General features: G+C 40.6%; 1 protein-coding gene and 1 long non-coding RNA gene across 3 annotated transcripts in view; one reads left to right on the top strand and one right to left on the bottom strand.

Moving 5' to 3' along the window:
• The window catches only part of mboat2a (membrane bound O-acyltransferase domain containing 2a), a 43542-nt gene extending 20653 nt beyond the window's left edge, over positions 1-22889 (bottom strand). The window contains exons 1-2 of one of the 2 annotated variants that reach the window (XR_005609466.1): positions 22518-22889; positions 1487-1632 (exon numbers count right to left, since the gene is read on the bottom strand). Coding sequence is in view for 1 of the 2 variants with exons in the window: in XM_031758246.2 (XP_031614106.1) it covers positions 1487-1632; positions 22518-22601 (230 nt within the window). In the remaining variant the exon portion in view is untranslated. The remainder of the gene's footprint in view (positions 1-1486; positions 1633-22517) is intronic. The other variant, XM_031758246.2, reaches the window with a different exon arrangement.
• Positions 8612-13744, top strand: LOC120435014. Its single transcript, XR_005609467.1, has 2 exons — positions 8612-8860; positions 12919-13744. It is a non-coding gene; the product is annotated as an uncharacterized LOC120435014 (long non-coding RNA).
• Positions 22890-24845: the final 1956 nt, after the last annotated feature.

A 24845-nucleotide genomic window follows, 5' to 3' on the forward strand; every position in this document is an offset into this window, starting at 1 on the left:
AGTTTGTAGTATTTTCTTAAAGCAACAGAGCAAAAACAGCAGTGACATTTTGTTTTTCACACCTATAGTTTGTTTACTCTAGTGTGAATCAGCTGATGAATTTGTTAACTTTCAATCTCTCTCTCTTGTTTGGTTTCTTTTCACACAAAGAAAAATATAAGTGCACTCCAAGTGAACCAAAAGTCATCACTACAAACCACGTGAGAACGTTCTAGACTACTGGAGAAGACGGAGAGTTTCCGGTCATTTTGTGGTTAGTTGGTAGCTCATACCAACCTTTGCACATCTGTAGTACCTTGCTGCATCTTAGAGGAAAAAGCATATGTGGCTTTGGGAAGTTGTTTTAGTTCAACCTTGTAACGTACACCTGGTAGCTCGTTAGGATCAAGGTCAAATCACATTCACGCCATAAATGAACCGCTGTGAAGTTCATTTTGAACCGCACTGAGACCACTTCCTCCGAAGGGTCTTGGTGCGATTGTTTTGGTCAGCACCAGGGTGTGATTACTGTGTTCACACCTGCATAAATGAAATGCACCAACAGGAAAATGAACCAGAGTTCAATTTAAACAGAATAAACACTGCAGGTGATTAAGAAATTCAAACAGACCAGAAAACGACAAAGGAAAGAAAGTCACAGAGGTTTCTTTTTAAAACCAATCTCCTTTATTGCCATTTGGCACCGAGTGAAAATTTTTATATCTCTACACTCAAGTAGATTCTGACCTGCTTGCACAGATCCAAAATGCCCTGGACACACCAGGTTAAAAAAAAACTGTGTGTGTGTGTGTGTGTGTGTGTGTGTGTGTGTGTGTGTGTGTGTGTGTGCGTAGGGGGGTGCATGAAAAGCCAAAACAGCGCCAAGGCGCACCACAAGTTGTGACTTAAAATTTGGCACGCATTCTTATTTACAAGGACAACAAAGGCGAGCATAAACTGCCAACGGAAACCATGACACTGGAAAATGGGTACTGCTGCACAGGGATGAAATCCAACATGGTTTGGGAGTCGAGCTGTTTTGGCTTAATATCTGTGACTGACGAAACCCAAACAAGAAGCAAATGTGGGTGTCTGTGTCACCATTTTTAAAAGCTGACTTTCTATCAAAACTACTTGTTTTGAGATCTATGTGTAAAAATGAATGCTAGTTTAGCAAAACCAGCAGAGGGTGAACTGTTCACGTACGTCCCGATTTAGGAAGAAACATTCTGGGAAATGTAGAAAAATAACTTAAGTAGAAATGGACACTTCATTACATAACATTTCTTGTATTATATAACATTACATAACATACTATATACTGATAATTGAACCATAAGTAAAATCAAATAAAAAACAAAGCACATTGCCATAGCTTGAAACTGGGACATGCCCTCTGTTTGCAGGAAGTCACTAACGTGATACTGTAGGAAGGAAGGTTGGAGAGAGTCTGAAAGCACACTGATGACAAGAACAGAGCTGCGGGATAAACAGAGGGGTGACTCACCAGCCAAAGCAGAAGAGAGCCAAGTAGAAGCCCAACAGAGTGGCCACCACATGTCTGATGAAGGGACTGGTCTTACTGGGATGGAGGTAGATCCGAAACCAAACAGCCATCAGCAGGGCAAACAGCTGACATGCCACAAAGTTAACCTGCGCACAGAGACACAGTAATGAATGATAAAAATGTACGCTTTTTCTGTGTATCACTTGCATTTGAAAGATTAATAGTAGAAGACACTGAGCATAAAACAAAGGTGTGGTCCACCTTGGCAATTAAATTGTCACTCATAGTGAAAAATCAGGCAAAAACTATCCATCTATTTATGAAAAAAAATGAATATAATATGAGTCTGACAGGTCATAGCTGGGTTGGAGGGTGTTCGAGTGGGTGTTTGAGACCTTGTTTCATCTCCTAATGTCTCCAAATGGCACAGCAAAGAGGCTTTACACCAGTCAATAGTGAGATTGACTGAATCCAGTGGGAGGGGGCAAAGGAAACCTCTCTGTTTGATTAGTACTACCAAACACAGGTGGAAGATAGAAAAGAGATTCTTATACGGTATTGATCTGTCTGGATTTTGCTATATCAAGGCTATTTGACACAATTGTGACAACAGCACAAGCTAACCTTGTAATAATTGTTTGACTCACACTGTCTGTCATCATTATATTTCAAGTAGTGTTGGCTATGTTGGCATGCCTTTAAGTATACAAAGTGGTGAGTAAGGATCTATGATCATTTTAACATGCGCAGGCAACACTGAACTATTTTACGCAGTAGCACATAGTTTTTACCTTGCCAGGAAGTCAGGACAAAGTCCTTGTGTGTCATACACTGGTACAGGACACTAAATTATCTCTTCGTGTGTGCTGTAAAACCTCTAACCACACTACACAAATGCTACATGAACATGCCTAAAACATTATGAGAAAGGACATTTATTTTACTGACACATATCTTGCAAACATCTCATAGGGTTTTCCCTAAAATTACTATTGAGGCAGTGCATCTGAGCTAAATAAACAATAAAAAGCTAACTGCTCTCTATAATGTTTTGTTGTCCCACGCTAAAGCCTTTCCTCTTTCTCTGACACACGCACCAGGGCAGCAAAGAGGCAAGCCCAGGTGAAGTGAAGACTTTACAACACAGCTTAAGTACGTGCAATCGGCCTTCACAGCCGAGTCTTTTACAGTACTTGATTAAATCACCTTCATCAAGATTAAACAGAGAATATGAATTGTTCCGCACAAGTTATAAGAAAAGCTCTGCACGTAGTGTTACTGGTAACTTAATGTGCCAATTATCTTCACATAGCTGATTCTTCCAAAGCTAGTCGTGGGCCAAGGCAGCAGTCGATCCCCTCTGGCAAGGTGACAAAGAATGACTGATGCTCATGTAGCCTGCAGCGGCCATGTGTTTTGTGAAAAGACTTTCAGTCTAAAACCCCCTGGACTTGACCTCTGTTAATACTGATGAATTTATGGGCTCAGTCACACACTTCAAGGCATGTTAAAGAAAACTTTAGGTCCATTTTGTATAAGTTTCATAAAGCCATTTCCCATCAACACCAAGAGGACGATGGCGAAAACACTCATCAAGGCTTCATAAAGAGACTTCACTAACGGTGGGTAAACAATGGGCGACATCATTTATATTGTCTATGGTTCTTCAATGTTTTTAAACTCAATGTTATTCCATGTCTTAAATATTACTGTGTTCATTGACATTTCACTTTTTTTTTTCTTTCCAATCATGTTTCTTTTTTTTTTCTAAACAGTGATGATCTTAAAAACTATTTTTAAAATCGAAATAAAGAAGAGGATGACAGCATAGCTAGCTAGAAGCTTTACTGTGAATATGGGGAGAAGAAAGAACCACCACACCCTCACCTCTGCAACCTCAGAACCTAACCTTATGATATCTTTAATAATAGTTTTTCCATAACGTCATACGTTTTCTGCAACATAGAAGCATGTCATTGCACATTGCGCATTTTCTTCATATTGTGCAGGCCTATTCCACATACCATACACCCTCACAAACGCAAAGCAGAAGGCTGCACGTTAACTTCCTTATTGCCTCTCCATCTCTGCCCTCAGCCTCCTTTGGCAGATGCAAATGAACTACAGATACAAAACAAATTTCAAACATCAGTACATTGTAAAGGGAAACAGACTGTTAAGCACTAAGCCCGCATTTGTTTGATGGCACGTTAGGCGATGCATGTCTGAATACATGAAAGCCCGCCAATGTATATAGGTCATGTTAACAGATCCGTCTGGCCAGTGAACGGTAAAAGACCAGTAACACCATGAGCGCCATCCATTATCTATGGATCCTGCATGATTGATGAGAGAGAAAGGGAGAGGGACAGATATAGCCCTAAGTACTAAAGCCCTCACGTCTGCAGGGCTACGTAGCCACAAATCATCTGCAGCATTAGCCTGAGAGTTTCATATCAGATGCTAGTTGGTTGAGAATATCAGGGCTTTTGTTTCTTCATGCGCACACAGACACATACACACAATGTATATGAGCCTCAACAATAGAAGCTACCCCGCTTTGTTCTTCTATTGTTACGAGTGATATTGTTTAAAAGGGGGAAACCAGTTGGGACTGAGATGAGTGTAATTAACAAATAATCAAGCAGGAGAAGCTAAAACAGATGGCTGTGTGCAGGTCCTGATGCTGCTACTCCCTGAGCTTAGCCCAAAAGCAAACAAATCCAAGCAATCCACTGGGAAGAAATGTGTCATTTTAGCTCCACGGCTGCCAAAAGAAGACTATGAGTCATTTATCTGTCTCATATGGATGAAAGACAAACAACTGCACCTAGCTGTGTGCCAATAAAGATAAGTTTTATTGACACTGTGAAAAGGCCCAGTTTCAATCTAAATCATCCCCTGACCTATAGTAATAACCGAGTGGCTTCTGTTTCTGTTGTTGCTCTTCTGCTCAGAAACTCTAGCGCAACAAATTTGGCAAAATTAAGCCGCAGTTCATTTGCAGATCGCTTCTAATTCTCTAAAGCTCAAGCGCTAAAAATAAAATAAGATGCCCTAATGTAATGACAAGAAATCACATTAAACCGACCTCCTCTGACTCCCTCTCCACCCACCCCTTCTCATGCAAGCCTCTTTCTTTACACAGTGTTTAGCCGGTCCACAGCTTCGGATGTCGCTTCACACTTTGATTACCTTCAAGCTGCTCACTTGCTGAATATGACTTGTGTGCCTGTACACCGGCCCACCGGGTAACAGGCTGATTTGCAAAGCAACAAACAGCCCACATTTTACTATAGTCACTGATTTATCCAAGTGTTCCAGTAAGGCAAAAATAGCAGGTAAAGTCAACTAGCTGAATGTTTCTGTGGGAACCCAACTAGTTTTTAGGAGCGTTTAAATGTGCAAGACTCCAAAGAGCACTGAAAGTTTGTCAAACCACAGGTATGCATCTTAAATTAGATCTTAGATTATTACAGCCACAACCCATCGACTCTGGATTTGAACTGAAGGAAGTACAACGTCCTTTGCTGCCTAGCTGGAAAATTAACCAGTGTGAATTGGCCCGTCCCCGGATATCAAAATATTGCTTTAAGAGCAAGGAAGGGGCGTGGCAGACAGACAGACAGACAGACAGCCAGCATTGTTTGAGTCAACAGCGAAGTGGAGCTGTGGGTGACTTTTTGTGGCGAAACCTCAAGTGGGGCAACTGACAACTGTCAATCATTTATTCTTAAACTGAGAACCGAGGAATGAGATTGCAGTTGTTCACTTATTACGCTTCCAAGCTGTTTAACTAGGACAAATAAAGATTTCTTATTGAAAATGAGAGCATTTGCATTCATATTCTCACAGCGTTTCTGCACCATATGTTAGTTAATCGGAATCCTTTTATAGACAAAAGCCACAGCTTGCAGTACCTCTCACCACTCAGTGCTGTGTGTTCAGCTCAGCGGGAAGATATATTATTATTGCTCACAGGTCAATTACAAGAGCTCCTGCAGAATCTGTGAAATCATGTAGGAGATTGACATTAGAAATTAATGCCAGCAGTTGAGAAATAAGCTGTCAGAGAAAACATAACCATTTTCGGAACGGTTCTTTCACCCGGGCAGCACTTACATAACGAGACCAGATGCCAAGCAAACTTGCTACATTTCACTCGCAGATGTGATTTTACACTGTGAACGGACACCGTAGCATCTGTGATTTTTTTTTTTTCTTTGCTTTAAAAAGGTGCTTTCAACCAGAGCCCTCTGCCTTTGACATAAATCTAAGGAATTCTGGGATATGTAGGAACCAGTGTTCCCTCTGGGTTGCATGCAGTACTTTGCAACAAAGTTATATCGTTATAGAAGCCGCCACATGCCAAAAATAAAAGAAAAGCAGTATCAGACTTGATAGTCACAGGATTTGTTAAAAGATTAGGCTAAATGTGTTTTCTCTCAGCCTGGGATGGTTGTTTATTGAATAAACACTTTGCAGTAGACAAGCTCCTGTGCCGAGGTACGTTGTTCCTTCATTCATAATACATGGATCCCCTCTTCCATTATTGATTCACTCTGAAGTCAACCTTACCCTGGGGTACAGCACTCTTATTGTTTCAGAAACTAAGGCAGAATATCTGTGCTGCAGAATCGTTCAAGGTTCAAGGGGATGAAAGAGGAGAAAATGCTATTCTGGATAAATGCACTGCATTTATGACAAGAAAAAAAAATGGGACACAGACCAGCTTGGGAAAAGGGGAGGAAGACCCCAAAAACAAAAAGTTGCAGATCTGGGATGCTGATAAGGTGCCATGTCCATGCCTGCCACTGACAGAATATTTACTTCTGAAGCTGAGAAGTGGCTCCAATGAGGCCTGGTGAGAACCACTGTGAAGCTAAAGCTCCTTCCATCCTTTGTCTTCAGCATACAATGCCAAACAGTGATGTCTCAGCAAATCAATCACATGTCATTACAGAGTGTACAGATCCCAGAGACAGGCAACATACGGATGTTTTGATAGGTAGCAAGTGCCAGTGTGCAGCCAGCGCTTAGGGGCCATAAGCTGTCAGGCAGTTCCTCCTGGCAGCTGTGGCACAGGGCTCAGCTCAGCTCAGCTTAAAGACGCTATATTATAGACTGACACAAACTGGCACAGGGAAAGAAGCTGAAGGGAAGGCAGGAAATCACTGTGAATGCTGAAGACAGATAAGCCCGTTTCCTGAAGCTCATTACTGAGTCAAACCCAGTGTCCATGTATGGGTTCCTGCGTGCATGTGAGGAAACATAAAGGCCTTCGAGGCTGATCTTTTTCCAGTTTTTCCAGTTCGTTTATCACCAAAATGATATCATCACCCACAATCTGGATTTTAAAGCGTGTCTATAAAGCAACTACTTCCCGCTCTGTTCAGGTTTTTATCTGTCTCATCAGCCAGGAATTTTGTGTTGGAGAGGAGCTGCAGCTGAGCAGGGAGGCTGTGAGGAAAGAAAGTAGGGATAGCACAGGAACGAAGGGATGGGTGGCAAGTCCTTTATACTCTGGGCAAAGATGATCTTTTTTCTATTTTCCACAAAAACAACAGTAAGAGACTGCAACCATGCTAACAGCAGTTTCACGCTGCCTTGAAACACAGTTATGCTTTGAGCTAAATGTTAACATTAAAACAATTATGTCACGCTCACAAGTTATGCAGCTATAGTGTTTACGGTCTTCACCATCTCAGTCACACAGACCTAGAAAACAGTCAGTGACACCATCGCAATGTCTGGTCCCCGAGGAAAATATCCACTTCCTGACTGCTTGACCAGTGGTTCCTGTTGACCATTCACTTTGAAACTAAAAGTTCTTCCTCACCACTCAGCCAACATGCTTAAAAAGGTGCGAAATTTACTTTAGCCATTTCCTGCTTCTGTTTGCATTTTTCCCCAAGTTTCACTGCTACTCAGTGAGGAGTTGGACACCTTTGCAAACTAGTCGGCATCTTCCATACAAACCGCGGGCGTTCACAGCGATCTAGCATTTAATGACCAAACCAATAACAAGAAGATTTTTGGTGCAGCACTTATTTTGTAACTAGTTTCACCAACTGCTGCAACCACTTGCCAACCATTTAGCAACCAGTAACTGCCAAGGGGTCACAAGGGGTCTGAGGTGTTACTGATTTAGCATGCTAACATTTGCCAAGTAATAGTACAGTCACACTAAAGAAAATAATGGTTGCAGACTGTAATGGAAAAAACTGACTTTTTAAAAAATTCAGAGCAACTGACTGACAGACTCTGACATCCATATCACCTGTGTGACTAACTGCGGATAAACTCAGGATGTGATTAGTAGTGTTTATGTGGAAATCTACATGTGGGCTATGAGGAAACCGATGACAGGCTCAAAAGGCTCACAATCACAGACACACGCCTCGGGTAAAAAGCACGAATGCTAAGCAGAAGTGAGAATTTGCATAGAGTCTACTAAAGTGCTTATTTGCTCACTTGTGTCAAACTGTGTGTTATGATAAGAGTGGGAAAAATGCAATACAAAAGGTTCCCGTGGGTTACCGTGAGAGATAAACATCTTAAGACTGGCTTGGTGAGTTTGACCTGCTGTCTGTTGGTGCTAACACCTTTTCCATAGATGAGATCTTTGCTTAGGTAATGACAAAATTTCACTCTACTAAGCCTAAGTAGCACAGGTACACACACACACATACACACTCACAGGGGTAATATCACTTTTCATGAAGAGTATTCCTGTCCTCTCCATGTGTGTAGTCCGTGTTTAACATCCAGGGACTAAAATAGTTCCTTCCTGCACAAAGCCTCCCTTTACTCGCTGTGACGGGTGAGTTCCCATCTCAGCATGTGTGTGCATCTGCTTGTGTGTGTCTACACACACTGAGAGATAAATTTAGACAGTCATTAGCATAAAACCCTTTTTTCCATGTCATTAAGTAAACCCACCCTTCCCCCCAAACACTCCTCCACCCATACAGCCTAAGCGACGCTACAGTCCCGCTCCGCGCAGTCTCATTTGATTTCCATCAGCTGTAGTCCACAGTGACTCATGCAGATTCGAGGGGAGGGAGGGAACCAAAGCCTCGAAGTTAAACTCAACTAGTTCCACAGTCTGCATTCGATGCAAAGCTGTCTGCGGAGCATATATGGTGCACCACACATACACTGTCCTAATCCTCTTTAGAGAGTGGTGCAGTGCAAGCAGCAGTTTTGCAGCAGTTTTCATGTTAGGTGACAGCGAGGAAGAGCACTCATGTTTAATTCCCCGGAAGATTAAAAACAGCTGACGATAAGAGTGTTCGTAAACGTTACAGAAAGTGGGGACAACGAAAGGATGACAGAGGAAAAGAGACGAGGAATTTTCTTTCTGAAACGGAGGTAGGAAAATGAAGAGAAAGCGCTAAATATTATACAAGAACAAATGTTTCCTTGCAAATATGAGGCAGTAAATTTCAATAAGATGTAATACAGTGAGCGCCATCCTCTGCCACTCTGCCCTGTCTATACATGTAAGTTGTGCATCTACCAAACAAACTCTCTGCGGGCAAATACGTGGGAAATGTCATGACTACTTTAGCCTCTGCCAGTAAATGTGCCACAATTGGTCATGGCTCCCAGAGACAAACTAACGTGTGTGTGTGTTTGTGTATGCGTGTGTGTTTGCTCAGCGCAACGAGGTTGTGCTGACAGTATGAGAACAAAAGGGGTCTTGTTCTTTCAGCCAACAAAAACAAAGCTTTGACATGTTTTGTGACACTGGCTATGCCTCTTTGCTAACTCGAATTAACAAAAAAAAAAAAAAAAAAAAAAAGAAGGAAGGAAGGAAAAAAAAAATAAAAGTTTGACACTTTCACAAAGTCTCACTTAAGTCAGTTCAAAAGGCTGTCAGATGAATAAGATAGCCACTGAAAACTGTGGCATAGAGGCCTCACTCAGAGCCAAGCCCACTTTTTAGAACAACCCCATAAACTCACCGTGTTGCCCAAGGCTACATTATGTTGGAAATAATGAGGAAAGTGTCATGCGGATAAGGCTAGCCTAAAAGAAGTGTGCACTGGTGCACAAAGACATGCATAAACAGAGTCGTGTTAAAGCCTGCAGTGTGGCGCTTTCCCCCTCGGAGCTGATCCACAGATCCCAGTCAGGCTCTATGGTCACTGCTATTAATAGTCGAACAATCAGACATTCCCCACAAGGTACAAAGCAGCACTGGGCCAGAACCATGCTCATGGTATGTGTGTGTGTGTCTTCAGGAAAGTGTTTGAACCTGTCCCAAGCAAAGACTATATGGCAGCTTTTAGTCATCAATGTCATCTGTGCCCTCCCAAAAAATCATCGTGGATTGCTAAGGAGGTGTTACAATGAAGTTGTGGCTACACAGAAGCACTGACCTTGAGCTCGACCTTCATGCCATCCATACTGTACATTGCTGAATCAATGCAAACTGAGGAAACAAGGCAAGTGCAGTCTATGGGTTAGATGTATTAAATGGGCCCAAATAGTGTGTGAGTGCAGTCCCCAAATAGGACTCATAGGTGTGGTTAGTTTTACGGGCAATTTACAAAAGTTGTGCTGTTTTCTAAACACAGGCGTAGTCAGTTCATTTCAAATCAAGCGCAAAAAAACAAGACTTCTTTTTTTCTATGTTAAACATCGGCGCAATTTGGCGTAAATTGCACGTCGTAAACGTTAGTAAATCAGTTTGCATGCTTGATTTCTAATATTCTCCTCCCTATATTTTGCACCTTCAGAAAGGAACTCCCAAAAATGCATAAGCAACAAGGTCAGCTGCACAAAAGTTTGTTTTATGATTTTGAATTTGACAGACTTTTTAAAAGTATATTAACTCAGTTTTGCCAGTGGTAGGTACAGCTTCCTTTCATTTAAAACATCAGTAAAAATAAACAACAGCAAACTGCAAGTTTATCAGAGTACACACGATGGTCACGTCACAGCCAGAGGAACCAGGCTGTAGCATTTATTCAGGCATCAGGCATCCTATATGGTGCCCGGGTGTAAAAATTAAAAAATGCACACATAACCCTCCCTAAAAAATGCATGCAAATAATTATAATGATTAAATTTTGCTAGTTAAGAACTGCTGTAAGGGTTTAAAGAAGCTGTATTATTATCTTATCTCCGTCATATTACCTAAGGGACCGACTCCAGAGCCTGTTCTCTGGACGGCTGCTGTTTCACATGAGTGTGTGTACTGAATCATGAATGCAAAATTGTTGCAGTTTTTAAACAACAAAGTATATGCGATGAAAATATACATGAATATGTTTTTTGGTGTAATTGATTGCATGTCAAGTTTTGGCCCAAGGGAAAAAAAAATACTGGGCTGTTGCCCACACAGGTCACCTCACTTTACTCACACAGAGCTGCTGGGGAATTACTAATAAAGATGAGCTAGTTATATCTCGAGCGTCTAAGCAAACTTTAATCACCACCCTCATGTTGTTCGAACATGAGGCCACAGCTGTGCACATGAAATGTGCAAAGACAGCATTTCAAAGGGAGGGCATGCTGCCATGTGTGATCAGCCTTGCTTTAATAAGCCCCTTTAACACTTTAAAAGTGAAGTAGAGGAGCTGGATCTAATCTTAAAGACGTCATATCAAGCCAGCAATTAAACTAAAGGTGGTTCTGTTGTCTCTGACTCAAGCTTTCCTTCAGTTTTTAGCTTGTAATCTGCATGTTTCTGAAATGCTTAATTGTGGAAAAAGTCCTTATAGAAATGCCTTATTTAAACTTCCCCACCCCCACCCGAGAGCTATAATAAATTCCTCTACAAGAGCATGACAGCTTTGACAAACACTGTCTGAAGGCCTTTTTTTACTCAGTGAACCAGCTCTGCAAAGATTTCCTGTGTGTAACTTTTAAAGAAAGCCTTTTCTTCAGCCGACGAGGACCAATGTAGAGAGTAAAACAGCCTAAGAAAAGAGTGGCCCTAAACTTGCCACAAATAGTCAAATGTATTCAAACCAGTAACTGCTTGATAACACTTTGCAAGTTAAAGGAAACTGGCACTGACCGCTGGCATCGCCACAAATAGTTCACAAGAATTTGCAGTTCATATCAGCAACAGAGGATGCAGGCTTTATTAGCTCGGCTATCGGACCTACCAGCACAAAAGACAGGTTTTTGTGTAAAGTTACAAAAGACTGTAAATGCAGGGATAATGTTACATAAGCAAGTTAAGTAACCGACATTAGCTGGATGGATGAATGTTCTGTGGTTGCTCTTCTGTGGCAATACATTTCTATTCTATTACTGATGGTCGCTGAAAGGAATATCATCTGAAACCACGTCCCCCTTCACAAGTGTACCCTACAGGAAAGTAGAAGTGGAGTTTGTGTGTAGACGCGCTTGTTCTAAAATTATCAACAGTGTGTCTTTGATATCTCTTTGTAACTGAGAGAGAGCAATCAAATGCTAGAGAAACCCAAGCAACTGCGGCCACTTTCTATATTAAAAATAGCAATAGGTGCAACTCAGCATGTGCAGAGTGGCAACTGCTAAAATGTTTCTGAATGGACAAATACGATCAGCCAGGGATCTCACAAGCAAAATGGATACAATGGCTCTTTCTAAATTCAAGGCTGTGCTATCCTTCAAAATGTATCTAGAACCTGTGTTACAATGCTCGGTCAATTGGTGCAGAAGTGACTGGCTATTAACAGAGGTTGGCAATGTGACAGGAAACACTCGAGACTGCTTTGATGCACATGTACATAATGTGGCGAAGCTTCAAGCACAATATGCTTTCATGTTTGCAAGGCGAGGGATGACAAATCTAGCAGACCATGGCAGACTAATTTGTAACTTTGTCAGCTGAAGTGTGCACATAGCATTATTCACCTTTAAGTACAAATTAAAAAGCATCGTGTGGCACAGCTAATCAGGTTCAAGGGAATCGATAGCAGAAGGTGCTGAAGAGTGAACGTGATGAATCAAGTCCCACTTTTCAAATGACAATACAACTCATACTTTTTTAGTCAACATTTGTGTTGACTAGTTGGAATGTACAGCCAGACACAGGCCTGGTGAATGTGACTGTCTTCCAGTGAGGGTCAATTCACTGTATGCCCACTGTGCAAAAGTCTTCAGCCACCCCTTAATGCTTTATTTTTTGAGGAAGATGGGGAAATAGGTACAACAACGTAATGAAATGTGCAAACATAGATGGAAATACAGTTTATATATTTGTTCAGCTTATGAATAAACTCTCCTTGGCGAGTTTTCTCGTAAGTTCTTTAAGTAGTCTTCGGGACTAGTTCTCCAGGACATTCAAAGCTCTTCTTTGGATCTTGGCTGCCTTTTGTTCTATTCTCTGTCAAAAATGAGCTCACACAGCTTTAATAATGTTTAAGTCCGGGCTATGAAGAGGACAATACGTGACTGACAGTGTTCCATTTTGTGCTTTTTTCCAGGTGGTTGCTTGGTGGATCAAGTTTGACATGATCCCCAACACCAATGGCTTAAATACAGCCTCCAACTATGAGCCTCCACTGTGTCTTACAGGTGGCTATAACCAGTGTTGTACCTCACTCTTGACCACCTCTGCACTGTAGGCGATTTGAACCACAAATCTCTCATTTGGATTCATCACCCCACAAGACCTGTCGCCACTGATTTGCAGTCCAGTTCTTGTTTAATTTGGCATACCTAAGCCTTTTTTTCTTCTTTTTTTTACAGTTTACCTTACTTTCTTGGCATTATTGTCCCACTGAGACCAATAATGATGAGGTTTTGGTCTAGATAAATCAACTTAAAAGGTTTTCCTATTTCCTAAGGACATGAGTTTCACATACTCTTCATCTGCTGCCCTTTCAGGCAGGCCTGCCACTTGGCAAGAGAAAACAAACAGGTTAGGGTAAAAGGACTGGATTGGAAATGAGTAGAAAAAGCAGGCAACTTAAAATACAAGCTGGGATAACTATTGTTCAAGACTACTTTAATAAATTAAGAAAGTCTGACTCCCTAGAAGCAAAATATTAAGAAACATATGGTGCAAGACTTTTGCACAGTACTGTATGTTCTCTTATTTATATTTATATTGGATGCATCTCCTTCATCTTGTTTGACGAAATGAAAAAAATGGCTGTGGAATTAATTTGACATTTTATTTGTCCGAGGAAGCACTTGTACTTGATAAGCTTGCAGAGAATATATTTAGGCGCTGCTTCATGAGTTTTAAATTTGTTTATATGGGTAAAAAAAAAATAAATCCTTTTTTGCTGTGCACCACTGGATAAACTGACAACTATCATTTAATTACTTTAGGAAACTGAGAAAACTTTCCGAAGCTGCAAATTACAGCCTCGCTCACTGACACCCGAGTAAGACTGTGAACTTTGCCTTCACCATCATAACCTAAAGCAGATCTTCTCAGATGGGTCTTGCTTGGTCACATAAATTCACATTCTGCAACATCAAATTTATAGAAATTTGACACGCCTGTAATCTGAAACAGCTAAAGCGAGTCCCTGAAAATATCTTCTCTGTGCCACCTATATGCTGTGCCACTCAAGTACTAAACTGGCACTCCAAGCCCGAGAGTGCAGGCTTTTTAGAAACCCAATCCACCCTCACAGCACCACACCATTACCAACAGAACTAATGAGTTAGTATAGCTGAGTCATGTGTACATCCACTTTTGTGGCGAGCACTTCAGACTGAAGAGGAGCGACAGCTGCACAGATTTCCCTCCCTTTCTCCATCTAAAACCTACCTGCTTTGCTCTACCATGCAAACAGCAAAACCAATAACAACAGGCATTAGTAGAAAAACTACATTACAGGATATACGGAAATCACTCGTGTGTGTGTGTGTGTGTGTGTGTGTGTGTGTGTGTGTGTGTGTGTGTGTGTGTGTGTGTGTGTGTAGGACATAAATGCCTTGTATCACACTTGACTGATGCTTTCAGCCTAATGGCTTTGCCGTTCCATGACTGCATTTATGGTTAGTAAGAAATACATCCATACCCATCAGAGTTATCACTTCAACCCTAATACAGGATGAGGTCATGGTGAATACTGAGAGTGGAAGAAAAAGGGGGGAGCTCCAAGTTTTGCTCAAAGATTACCAAAACCAGCTAACCAGCGAGTCTCCAGACAACTTAAGAAGTTGGGAAAATGACTTGAAAGGGTAAATAAAAGGGTGACAAAGAAAGCATGTACTGCCATGCTATGATGATAGAACGCAGGTTTGCGCACAGTTTGGCTCTCTATAATGTAGCAGACTCAGTGAGGGAAAGAAATATATGAAAGGCAGCTGTAGAATATTAATCGCTGTTGAAAAGAAATTAAGAACAAATGGTCCAAAACTCACAAGAGGTCCAACAAATTTAATTTTCCCTAATAACATTTAATGGAACTTAATCAGGACATTACGGAGGAGAAGTACTACAAAATGCAGTTTTAGTAATTATACTGATTAAGATGTGTAAATTGGAAAGCTATGGGCTGATCCTTCCTCTATGGTCAGATCTTCTACTTCTCTGGATTTTGCTGTATGTCACACTTACAACAGATAAGTGTCATAAACACATAATCATTATGTCTAATCGCATTTAGAGGGAGCTTGTCTGCTTGTTATTATTACTGCGTCGCCTGTTATCAGCCACTAACAACAAAGCATTCCCATATTCCCAAGGAGGAATTACACATGCTTGTATAGTTGATAGCTAACCATAATAACGCACCAGCCGCTGGCACTGTGTTACAGAGAGCTAAGGGACCGAAATCAATTGAAGGGATACAACTCCCAAGAGGTCAGCCAATTAAAGACAAAGGGGAGGTAGGGAAACTCTAACAAGACCCAAGGGCTTAAAATGAAGACCAGAAGCCCCAAGGCAGGGGACTCTGGGAACTCAGTCAGTGGCAGGAGACTTTGGAGAGGAGCAAACATTGGATTTTTCAGGCAAGGCTTATCCAAGCTCTGCTATCACTTTGCTAAATGAACTGAAAGAAGCAAATGTTTGCTTTAAGGCTAATAAGAGGAACATTAAGTTCATTTTACAGGAAATCAGAGGTATCTGGAATGATTTCAAGTCCCCTTTCAAGATCCCGATTTCTACACTGTAGATGTGACTACTTTTATATGCTTTCAAGCCTCAGTTAAACGCATTTTAACCTAACCATTAAACTGAATTGTGTCACTGATTGCAGGGAATTGACAGTGGATAAAAGAAAAGTGGGAGTCAAACCCTCAAGCACTGTGTGGGCTCAAAGGCCTTACAGTACAGTAGCTGGGGTAGGCAATTCAGCAGCAGCAACAAAAGAAAGCTTGTTATTGTGATAACAGACGTGTCCGTTGACTGTGACAGACTGCAATCCAATATGTCGCACAAACAGAAGATTGATTGTACAGCCGGGCCTTTTGGGAGCACAGGACACAGAGCAGAGCCGCCTGTACACCGTGAGCCGATACCCCAAAGACTATATCTTTATATCAGACGGTGCACAGTGAAATTGCCACTGAGCTACAAAGCCTGCATGTTCACGGAATACCTCTCAGCACGGGTACAAATGTTCTGCTATTTCAAGATGAAACGACAAAGGTGAGAAATTGATACTTTTGTGGCTGATCCATCAAATCACTGGAGACTAGAGAGTGTACTGTGTAATCCATCAGACAGTATTTCTCTGCATCAAGAGGCAGGACCACTACGGTCTACTGACACACTCACGTCTGCAATAATCAGCTGAAATCTCAAAGCTGTCTCTGAACCTGAATATATGCAAGCTCCTGGCTCCCAGCTTTAAAGGTCACTGCTTACATTAAAAACATCTCATCCAAAATCTCCACTGAGTGTTCCACTGAATATTTGAGATCTATAAAGACCTTAAGTAAATGAGCAAAATGCCTTTCATTAGTGAAGTCATGCCAGTTGTGGCAGTGTAGCCTACACTGTAAAATGTAATATTGTGTTTAATTAAAAATATTAAATAGGCTGAACTCAGTTTTTATCAATTTGTGATTAGAACTCAATTTAAATAAGTTACCAGTACTTTTTATGCAAAAACGCTGATAAACTCCATTTATTTGAGTTGTCTTAACTTAGAAAAACTAAGTAAGCTGGAAGTTTTGCTTCTCAGTGCGGAAGGATGAAAGATGTGTTTTGAAAATGCCACGTGACTACCGTCCTCCTCCCTCTCGGATCAGTCCGCATGTTCACGGTGCATTTTTATGGAATATGTTGAGCAAACCTGGAGAAGCGTCAGCTCAAGATATTATTGTTGTCATTGCTGTGATCTTTACCTGATACACTGACTTGGTGAGTAAATGTTTACTCTTATTCAAACTGATTTGTGGCTTCTCTTAGTTTAGCACCAGGTTTAAAATCTTGCTAGCTAGTTAGTGTTAGCCTAGCGTTGCTGCTGCCGCTGGGCTCATGTTACTTAAAAATTAACACCACAGCCTTAAAAACCTTACATAAAACTATGTGGTGAAATTTTCTGTTGATTGTTTGAAATAAATAAGTGAGATAAGAGCCCAGACAAAATTCTTCGGGAGGTGCAGCCGTTAGGGGTGGGGTAGGTGTGGGATGGGGGTGGATAACAGAGCTCCGAAAACGTGGAAGCACTTTTGCAAATATGTGATATTTTGATAATTAAGTAGATATTTGAGCTTTACACAGCTACATTCTCGCCTGAAAATATCTTAAGGTTATTTTGTGACCCAGAAAGGGTAGTCTGGGGAAAAGGAGGATCGCATTTGTCGGCCACGGTTGTCGGAGCTCAGCGATTTGTAAGCGGCAATGGCGGAGAGCGCCGCTGAAAACTTATTACTTTTTCTGGGTCACAAAATAAACTTTTAAGATATTTTCAGGCGAGAATGTAGCTGTGTAAAGCTCAAATATCCGCCGATTTATCAAGACATCACATATTTGTAAAATGTTCACGCCGGAGACGCCTATTTTTTTTCATGCTTTGTGGCAGCTTTAGAACATCTGTGGCATCTATTAATGTCAAATCTAGCCTTTATTTAACAACATAAGCAAACTCTATGTTACAATGATTGCACAGCCATTAAGGATCAAATCAGTTTCTGAAAATGTTCTGTTTTTCTCCTCTGCTTGCTTCTTACTGTCTTTGAGGCCGATCGGGACCAGCACTCCTGCTGTTGGACGGAAAGACATCAACTCAGTGGTAAGTATTTTGGTTTTCCAATATATTAGCAACTGTCAGTGACATTTATATTAATCAGGCTGAACTTTAATCATACTTTAGATCAGCCTGTTTTACTTATTGTTTTATTTGTGCTTTGGTTTGGGAAGTTGTTTCTTTACTGAGTCTTCTGTTATTAGACTTGAGATATGACTGCACTGTGCTGTTGCTGGTGACTCCAGTTAATTCTACAAGACACGCTGTGTAAGTAAACAAACAACAACAGTTTGGTCTGCATTTCTTGAAAGATCACATCCCCAAACTTAGTTTAGAAGGTCTACACTGTATATAGTGAATTCTGCAAGTTTTCTAACAGCAAAATCTGTTTTGTGCCCAAAATCATTTTGCACATCATTAGAATGAAAGTTATTGGCCATGTTTGCATAGCCCTTTTAAAATGATGCTTTCATGACATTATTGTATGCTGGGTGGTGGTCACTATGCAGACTGACAATTGGGACATTGAATGTCACCTCTCCGTGGGGAGGGAGCCTGAGATCGTCTAAATTGGAGTCTGTTCTATACCAAATGCAGAAAAAATGTTTTAAGAAAGCAATTAAGTTCATGTTCCAAAAATATGACTGTTTGCTTGCAGGACACCAGGAGAGATGAGTCCTCCGTCACAGATGGTGTGGTCAGTGAAGATGGTCGCCTGCAGGTTCAAGCTCATTGCATCTCCAACCCACATCCACTGCCAGTGTACTTAAGGGAAGTTAAAGACTTTCTTCTGCACCTACATTTGGATCACCTCGATCCATGACAGTCATTCAGGCAGTAATGCCTGGACTGGAAACAAGCATCCTTAAAATAATACAACATTCCAGCTCATGTGTTGGAATGCAAAACAAATGTGTTGTTTAAATTAGAGACTGCACTTGTGACAGAACAATAAATATTTTATTCTGATTATATAAGTAATGTAAGTACAAAACAAACTGTGGTAGACCTAAACTTATTTTCAGAATAATTACATCTGAGACTTTGTTTCATTGTAAGATTATAACAGTGATGGCAATATAATTGTTTGTTGTTCAGCAGAACAGTGTCCAGTATGTTGGCTGTTGTACTTTGTGTTTGAAAATAAAAGTTGGGCTCATTTTAACATCATTACAAAAATTGTTGTTAATTATTTTTAATCATATTCATGTTACCACAAATTGTTTTTTCATTTAGTTGAGCTTAACATTTTGTCAGTAGGTAAACAATTAGTATTGTACAGTCAGAAATATCAAGTTATTGTTAATACTGCAGACTTGCAATGTATAAGTTGTCCTAACAGTCATCTTAAGTAAGTTTTTACTTAGTTTTTTTTTGAGGCAACGAGTTTCCATAATTTTTTTTTGAGTTCTGGGAACCAACAAGGCTGTACAGTGTACTCAAAATGAGTAAGTTGCCCTAACTTGGTCATCTTACGTAAACTTGATCCAATTTTTTTGAGTTCTGGGAACAAATGAGCTTGTACAGAGTACTCAAAGTAAATAAGTTGACCTAACTTAGTCATTTTTAGCTAAGCTTTACTCAATTTTTTTGAGGCAACGAGTTTCCATAATTTTTTTGAGTTCTGGGAACTAATTAGATTTTACAGTGTATGACTGCACCACCTGCAAAACACAACACGGTACAGTTGGAAATTTCCACACTGCCATGCTCCTCTGAGACATCCCACACACCTGCACAGGTGGTAGTGCCGTCAGCCTTTTGAATGCAAGTAAACTTTATCAAGTCACATCATGTTTACCCAGAACACTGAAAAGAAATGCAAAGTATATCATGCGTAAACTATGTAAACTTAACAATACAACAAGATGATTGGTTACAGACACAATCACCACCCTGTAGTTTTAGCCACTAGGCCTGAGCGCTGTAAGGAAACAAAACAATAACACGCTGTAATGGCTGCATCAACCATCTGTGTACCACAAAGATGGCATTTACCGATGTCAGTGGATGATATTTATCTGTTGCGTCACATCTTCTACTAGTTGGTGGGTTTGTGAAAAAAAAATCTTCATTTACTCATTTTATGTTGAACTTTTGTCGGTTGAGGCACCTTTTTTTCTGATTTTACATGATGTGCATGGATTTGTTCCTGTTTTATATTAATCAAAAAAATTCTATTAAATTCTAGAATTAGAATTAAATTCTATTATGGCATGGCCTCTACATGGAGTCTCTCACCAGGCCTCCAGCTGCTGCATATTGAAACAGCTGCAGAAGGAACATCACAGCTGATGCTGCAAGTTACAAAGGTCCCTTCTAGCTTCAGTGTCATCAAAAAGAGGAAAATTGAATTTGGCCATTACCGAAGTCGGTTCTGGTATGGAGTCATACATTTATAGATGGACTGCATAATTCATTCAACTGGGTTATTTTTGATTTTCTGTCACTGAGCTGAATGATGATATGGACCCACTGAGCCTTGATAACAAGCAAAGCAGCTGTGAGGTTATGTGAACTGGACATTTCAGACTGAAACTGGATCTGCGATGCCTCGACCTGTTTGACAAAAAAAAAAACAACAAACAGGACATGCAAACATTACATCCAAGAGATTAGATTTGATTTATTTACCCACCAGCTCTGAAAATGGCAGCTAAGGCAGCTCTGCTTAATTGTGCAAACACGTGATAGAACACTAAGTCCTAAAGGGAATATGAGAGAGCAATAAGTGTCCAGTGTCTTAAAAGTGGATATCTGAAACTAAAACAGTTTTTCATGCTTCCTGATAAAAGGGTTCTGTAGACCAGTCGACATAAGAAGACTGAGTAGGAGGAAGATGGGATGGGGATGATTTCTTCATGAACGCTGTATCTTTAAGACTAAGGGCATCAATTTGTACTAGATATGGCACAGTTTAGGATTTTGTAATGTAACTGTGTGTAATCTTTTCTCCTATAAAAACCCTTGAATCACAGTAGGTGAATAGTGTTTGTGTGGGCACACAAAATGCAGTGGGAGGTCTTATTCAAAGTAGTGCCGGCATGTTACTGACAGAAGGCGGGCAGTGTGTGATGGAGAGAAAAAGAAGAGAGAAGGAAAAACATAGTGTCATTTTAGATTTTACAGCTTCTGTTATAGCTCTGAGACGAGCCAGTGCCGAGTAGTGCTAAAATACAGGGAGGTGCTAGACCAAAGCAGGTGTCGATGTCCACGGGACCGCATGGAGTAGAAATGGAAATGTAGGTATTTTAATGCCAAACTCTGAGGTTGAAACATGCTAAATATTGCAGGATACAAGAGAATAAAAACCTCAACAGCTTAGCATGAGATTTGGTTCCAGTCAGCTACAGATTCCTTTAATAATTCTAAAACTTAAAATACAACTATTGTAATAAAAAACAAACAAATAAGTTTGGATCCCACGGATGTACATTCCTTACTTCATGTGACTGAGTTCTCAACACATGACACTCCCTGCAGAAACTGGTTCAGTTTAGAGAGGAGAGAAATAATGGCACATTCCTGTCTCCACATGTAGCTTCAACTGAGGATGAAAGACTTGTTTACTGCTTGACACAGCAAGACAAGAAGTTAAACATTGGCTAAGCAGCTGTGTGCAGGGTCTGCCAATGGAGACGCAAACCACGTAGTTTATTCACAAGTGACACATTTCGTGATTCTGGACACACAACTAGTTTGTGTAACAAAGTTAAATTTTTACTTTTAAAATATGGTTAAGCACTAGCACTACTGCTTGGCTGGGGAAACAAACATCCCCCACCAAAAACCTTCTATGACTTCAAGACTTGCATGTGAAGAAAAATGCATGGCATTAGAAGCATGCCACGCTAGGAGGAGAACATTTTTGGGGAACTTTTTTATGCTTTATACCACAAAGTGTTATTCAGAGTAGTTATGGCAAATGCCGAAAGCAATGTGGGGAATAAAAAGTGAATCGAGGTTTGATTTCAGATCACAATTAACAAAAAGAACATTACCTGACATTGACAAGGAAGGTAGCAAGGTAGTTATTTCAGTCAGTTGGACACCCTCACATGTGAGAACAACATCATAGTGTAGCTCAGGTGAAGCAATATTGTTCCTAGCCACAGTGGCACTTCAACGAATGACAGTACGAGTGGATGAGATTAGAAAAGACACAAAAATGGGCCTCATCTGACTCAGACTAGTCACAAGCTTTTACAGACAACCACACCATCTCTGCTGTCCAGAGCTTTGAAACCACCATTACAGATCATTATGGACTGATCCACCAGAGTTAGTGGGTGTGGTGCATGTGGCCCCTTTTTTAAAAAGGGCTTCATGAGCTATGATTCCTACAGCTATGAACCTAAAATAAAGCCTGACATCATAATCACATGCCTGATTTTTTTTAAAACAGCTCACCTTTAACTATACAGTGATAGACTGTGTATGTAAGAGTGAAAAAACAATGCAGCGGGTTAATCGTTGCTGCCTGCATACTGACTCTTTAAGGAATATTTCAGTGAAATTTAAATACATTTAAACTAGTAGACCTCAATTAGACTGGAGGACCCGATGGAATATTTAAGAGATACCAGTTTGGAAAAGACTGGATTAGGATCTGGGCATCGAAATAAAGACACAAAGGGCATTACCGCTAGTGTAGCTTGGCTAAGAACTAGCTGATGGTGACAGTGAACCACCAACTGTGATTTGTGTGTGTGCGTGTGCGTGTGTGTGCGTGTGTGTGTGTGTGTGTGTGTACTCGTTTTCAGTGAATCCGCAATGTATAAATGCTAAGCTAACGATTTGGTAGTGCGCATCACCAGCCTCTGCTAACCTCAGATCTACGGATGCTTCCTAACTGTGAGAAATATGTATCGTAACGTGCCTTTCGCTTCACCGATAATTTTTTTTTTCATCCAAACACATACCTGGTCAAGAGGGAGATTGATAATTTCACTGAGCGGCTGCAACAGAGTGGATCCAGTGCATGATGCTGTCGTTTGGGTAGCCATGCTTGGACGGTGTCCGTAAATCCTTTCTTTTCCTTTCCTCCCCTCGGTTCACTTCGCTCCCCTGGGCTGCTGCAATGACAAATACACTGCCGCCACCGCCGCCGCCGCTGTTCCTGCCGCTGCTGCTGTTGTTGCGACGAGCTGTACTGTTGTCATCCACGGCACACACTCAACGAAGAGTACACAGGCGGAACGAGAGAGTTACCCGTATGTTCTTTCTTGCAACTCGTAGCTATATATGTATTAGCTACGAGGTGCAAGAAAGGAGCACGTTTGAAGTTTTTTTTATTGTATTTACGTTTGAAAACTAAATCACGTTTAAGTGTTAGCCCGCTCTCGCCTTACACAACATGCTAATTATTTGCATTGAAGAAAAGTGGCAAGAGCGGGCGCAGTTTAAGTTGTCCTAAAAAATGAATACCCACCGCTATTTATTCACGAACAGAGGGTTGTTTTTGTTTGTTTGTTTTATCTACCGTTTAATATAATCTTCATTCAATTTCATTAGCTCAAACAGGACACAGCGGTTGCTACTTTTGAAGGCTAGCGCGTGAACTATCTCGATTGTACAACACCTTTGATGACAATGAAATCGGTGTCGGTGTGGGTGGAGAGATGGCGACCCAGCCCTCCCTGACAACATTTTTTGACCCCTGTGTGCGGAGAACGTGAATCTCATCATCCAGTCCCACTGTTGTAAATCGACCCCGCATTTGGATTCGCGGTCCTCGAGGCAAATTTAATTTAAACGTGAGGGATGCTGCACGCGCCGCCCCCCTCCTTTCCACTGTCATTTACACCATTCCACACGCGAAGGGGGAGAAAAAGCATGACGTAAGGGGTGTTTTTGGTAATACTCGTTTAACAAAAAGACAAAAACGAAGCTGGTGTAAAAAAAAAAAAAAAAAGGAAAAAAAAGCAAGACCTCTATCTCAAATATCAGTATTGATCCTTTACAGCGACATAAAAGGAAGTAAACATGACTTTGTAAGCGGTCACCATCAGTATAACCTGAGGGTGGTTATATAAAGATTATTATATTACACTTAAGTAACTCACGGGATATTTCTAACATCAAAATTATGTAATATAATATCGCTCAAATGCCAATATTTGCACATTTCCTTTTTATACATGCTAGATACCGTTTAAATGTATAGTGCCCCTATTACTTTTCACAATGTCAGTCATTATTTTCATGATGAACGTCATTGTTTTTATTTATTTTATCACTGTTGTGTATATAAACTTTTTTCCGCTTATAGATTATGAATTTTTTATTCTTTAGCCTGTGGCTGTAACAGTCATTTCCATTGCTCTATTTGATCTTTGTTTTCGATTTGAGAATGTAAGACAGGATGTTGTCTTTCACTTTCCACTGCATCATGAGGCTGAAAGGAAAACACAATTGAAGTCGAGCAATCTGAAAGGTGTGCAGGTGCAGCCTTGCACGTTATGAAAATGATGTGTTTTCCCAAAGGCTTTGTATATGCCTTTTGTATATGAAAATTAGCAAACCAGAAAAGTCACACAGCTACTTTTATTCTCCGTCTGCTATCAGCGCCATCTAGTGGTTCCCACTAAATTTTCCTTTTACCCTGCTTAGGTATAAAGTATCGGATATATATTTAAAATGGGTTTATAATTAACTCGTGTACATTTTCACTGAAGTGTTAATCATAGTGTATTGTTAAGTTTTCCTGAAATAATCCGGTTATGTTTTGTTTAAAGCGGTAAAGCTGGTGTCTGCACCTGGCCACAGTAGCCAATAGAGGGCAGCGCGTACTCATAAACAGCAGCTTTTTCACTAGTCCTGCAGTATATGAAAACTTTAGGAGTTAAAGCTTATGTATAATCCCAGTATAGTAAACATATTACATTTTATTAAGTTTATAAAGACACAAAAACCATGTGCTTTTTGGTCTCTAAATAATAAAGGTAACTTTATATATAAGAAATACAAACATATCTTAATGACACTGGTACAAGGATCGGCTTGACTGAGTTAAATGCATTGCATAGCATTGATCAGATCAGACTCATTCAGCATGGCACAGCTCAGTGGACTCCTAAAGTGCTTCTTAATTAAAAGCAGGGTGAGGTGTAACACAACTCTCTGATCTTTTGTTCCACCCCAACACAAAATGCATCACCTTGGCACACATAACAGCACGACAGCTGCTGTGGAGATACAGACTAGAGGCCAAATGGAGGATGAAAAGATTAAGATGCAGAGGAGCAATA

The sequence above is a fragment of the Oreochromis aureus genome, linkage group 19 (assembly GCF_013358895.1).
Source record: "Oreochromis aureus strain Israel breed Guangdong linkage group 19, ZZ_aureus, whole genome shotgun sequence".
Taxonomy (NCBI): domain Eukaryota; kingdom Metazoa; phylum Chordata; class Actinopteri; order Cichliformes; family Cichlidae; genus Oreochromis; species Oreochromis aureus.